Source organism: Mastomys coucha, unplaced genomic scaffold, assembly GCF_008632895.1.
Source record: "Mastomys coucha isolate ucsf_1 unplaced genomic scaffold, UCSF_Mcou_1 pScaffold18, whole genome shotgun sequence".
NCBI lineage: Eukaryota > Metazoa > Chordata > Mammalia > Rodentia > Muridae > Mastomys > Mastomys coucha.
Window position 1 is genome coordinate 8,136,104 of NW_022196900.1, and position 3,529 is coordinate 8,139,632.

General features: G+C 52.6%; 1 protein-coding gene across 1 annotated transcript in view; it reads left to right on the plus strand.

Moving 5' to 3' along the window:
- Nucleotides 1-621: 621 nt before the first annotated feature.
- Galnt12 (polypeptide N-acetylgalactosaminyltransferase 12) overlaps nt 622-3,529 on the plus strand; it is a 27,916-nt gene continuing 25,008 nt past the window's right edge. Inside the window, exon 1 of the mRNA XM_031377347.1 lies at nt 622-1,046. Within this exon, the coding sequence (XP_031233207.1) occupies nt 691-1,046 (356 nt within the window). The 5' untranslated portion in view covers nt 622-690. The remainder of the gene's footprint in view (nt 1,047-3,529) is intronic.

Sequence of the window (3,529 nt, forward strand, 5' to 3'; positions counted from 1 at the left end):
TTGTACCCGTATGCATGTATGTATACACAAATGTCTATAAGACACATGGAGGTTGGAGGACAACTTGAGGAAGCCCTATGGATGGAACTCTGTCCTTCAAGCTTCGAAGCAAAGACCCTGTGGGCTCCCTTTTTCTTCTACAAGAAAGCCCTGAGCCAAGACCTGAGGTACATCACAGGAAAGGACGGAGTGTGTGTGTATGTGTATGTGTGTGTGTGTATGTGTGCAAGCACGCTCACGCGTGTGATGGGCGTGTGGAGTGTAGATGTCCCTAAAACGAAGACTGAAAAACACAGCTTGGAAAAACATGGACTCCAGGCGAAAGTTACTTAATATAGGCTCCACTGAGTACCACACTGGGCCGCCTGCAGCGTTCATGCGTCTCGGCCAGCACATCCTGAACACGTAGTGGCTAAGGTTAGGGACCTTCCATCTGCGATAGTGCTAGGGTCACGTAAGTTCAAGGAAGTAGCCCCACAGCGCCCTGGAGCGGTGCGCTCAGCCGACACTCGCGCCGCGGGGGTTGCCAAACTCACGGCTCGTCCACGTGGGCACGGGCAGGTGGGCGCGGGAGGCTGCCGCCAGGAAGGGGGCGGGGCGCAGGTGGGGCGGGCCGGGGGCGGGGCGAACGCGGTTCCGGGATCCGGGTCCAGCCTCGGCCCGAGGCCGCGGGGCGCAGCTAGCGGGTGCATGTGGGGGCGTGCGGTGAGGAGGCGCTGCCCGCGGGGGCTGCGGCGCGGCCGGGAGGCGTTGCTGGCCCTGCTGGCCCTGGCTGGGCTGGGCGCGGTGCTGCGGGCTCGAAGCAGGTCGGGGACGGTGGACCCGGGACCCCCGCGGACTTCTCTCCCCGGGCGTCACGATCCGGTGCTGCCCAGGCCGCCGCTGCCAGCCGATGCGCTGGGAGCGCAGGGGGAGGCGGTGCGACTGCAGCTGCAGGGCGAGGAGCTGCGGCTGCAGGAGGAGAGCGTGCAGCGGCACCAGATCAACATCTATCTGAGCGACCGTATCTCGCTGCACCGCCGCCTGCCCGAGCGCTGGAACCCTCTGTGAGTGGTCGCGGAGCATCCTTCTCGGGTGAAGGCGGTGCAGAGGGAGGGGGGTTATCTAGAGGGCGAAGAGGCGGGAAAGTTAAAAAGAAAAAAAAAATCAGAACGAACCTAAGAAAGTCAAGCTGGTAACTGAGTGGTCCCTTGAATCCCACACCTCAGAGTTGTCATTTTGTCTGGACAGGGTGAAATTCGAGTTAAGCAGACTGAAGAGACTCCTAGTCAGTGCCTGTGGGACGGTTAGGACTGTGTGGGTGTGGCTGTGACTCCCGGAGAGCTGACGGCGACTAGCACAGGGCCGGCCCCATTCATTGGTGCGGGTGTGCTGTTGCCCGGGGATAGAGCAGAGCCGTCGAGATGCCCAATGGCCGTGTCCGATGCCCAGAGCCGCCTTCCTTTCTCTCTGGCTGTTGAATTCCTAGCTTTGGGTGGAGGGCGGTGGGAAGGGCGCCTGTGACTTTTCAGTCCAGCCCAGCTCACTCTTGTAGGTGGTGCAGGGCAGATCCTGTGTAGTCAGAGCCTAGTTCCTGTTGGGGCTGCTGGCTTTTCAACAGGTGAGAGACAAGGAAACAAATAGCCTCAGCAGCGGCTGCCACCTTTGACCCTGGGCCTCCCAGACTCCTCCACCCTTTAAATTTGTTAGACAATTTTTTAGTCTCCACTTGAGGTCGGTAGATTTCCTGGAAAACAGAACTCAGAAAGGGGTCCTGGTTAGAGCCACAGGATGAGCCTGCTGTGACCATCAGGCACTTGTCACCTTCTACTCCCCAGGCCATGACAGTTTTTTTTTTCTTTCAGTTTGGAAATGGACTTAGAGGGCATGGGCAACAGTAAGCTTCGAGGAGATGAAGTTGGTGGTCTGCTGTGCCCCCTCCCCGATCAGGGAGAGTTTAACAGACTCGACTTCATTCGCGTGGTACCTGGATTTGCTCACGCCTACAGCTATGAGATTGCTCGAGGCCCTTTTCACTATCTTTCTGAGTAAAAATTGCTGGGATTGGCAGCGATTCTCCGCTTCTGCCCAGTGCCTCAAGGCAGCTTCTGCTCTTTGAAAGGCCAAAGTTGTTCTAAAAACCCAGCTCTTTTGCTCACTAGGTCTGCGATCTCGGAAGGTGGTTTCAGTCTTGAATTGATTTGGCCTCAGTTTCCTCGTTTGCAAACTAAAGGAACTGATGAGGGTTAGTCTGTACACTCTGTTTAAGTAGGCAGAAGGGATGCACCCTCAGACTTACTAATCAACGCACACCTGGGAGCACGCTGGGCCTCTTGTTTCCTCTTCCTGTTGCCCCGAGTATACTCCGCTGCCCTTCGTGTCATAAAGTTTTTCTTCTCCCGATCCAATTTCCTTTATTGTTAGAAGTTGTGAATATCTCTTTGAAACACTTTAGATGACCTGTGGGGCTTCCGGTTTCCTGTCTCCATGGTGATGCAGCTGCCTTGTGTCCTATTGGGATTTGAGAATAGATCCTGCTGTGCCATTGACCCTGGGAATTAATCCAACCCAGCAGGATGGGCCTTGCCTCTGACTCTGGCAGCAGAGCCTGCCCCCTGATTTTTGACTGGCCTGAGAGAAGGAAAGGTGAGCTGGAGCTGTGTATGTCTGGGCCAGGACAGTCTTTGAGATACAGCCTCCATATGGTCAGTAGCGCCAGGGCCTTGCAAGGGAGTTTCACTTCTCCTACCTAATAGTCTGCCCCCTTGGTTGTCAGAGAGCAGCTTCCAGATCCTAATAAATGTGAATTCTCATGTGGTACCAAACCTTATCTATACTAAACACTGTGATACCATGACAGTCTGGCAACAAGATGGGGCTGCTAAGTGACTACTGGGTTGGTTGTGTGCAGTGTGGATACATTGGACAAGGGGGTGGATGATTCATCTCGTAGAAAGGGCAAGCTTTTATTACAGTATTTGAGGAGGTATACAATCTTACCTTTGTAATTTATTTGTTTATGGAATTTTCCATGTAATATTTTTGGAATAAGAGTGATTTGAATAACCAAGGCTACAGAATGCAAACCCACGCACAAGATGGGGTTTCTACAGCAGTCATGAGTTAACTAGTGCCTTGATATTTGGGTTGAGAATTCAGGTACTATTGTGTGCTCACAGTGTAGGTTCCACAGGAGTCCAGTTAATAAGCAGAGAGGTACTTAAGGTTCTTAACTGTCAAGGAGGGAGAGCCTATAAGGAAATTTCCAGACAAACTAAAGAAAAACCATGCACCAGGTTGCCCAGGAAGTCTGGGTAGAGATGTTCTATTTTCCTTTTTAGGTGGGGACAGTTATTTACTTGTTTGTTTTTATTATAAAAGCAAGTTACTTGCTTGGGCTTCAGAAATTTTACCATAGGAAAAGCAAAAACACCAAACAACTAAAAATTGCCAACAAGAGAGCATTAAGCTAGGCATGGTGGTTCATGTCTGGTACCAGACCAGGCAGAGCTGCATAGCAAGACTCAAGAAGTAAAAGAAAAAAAAAAAA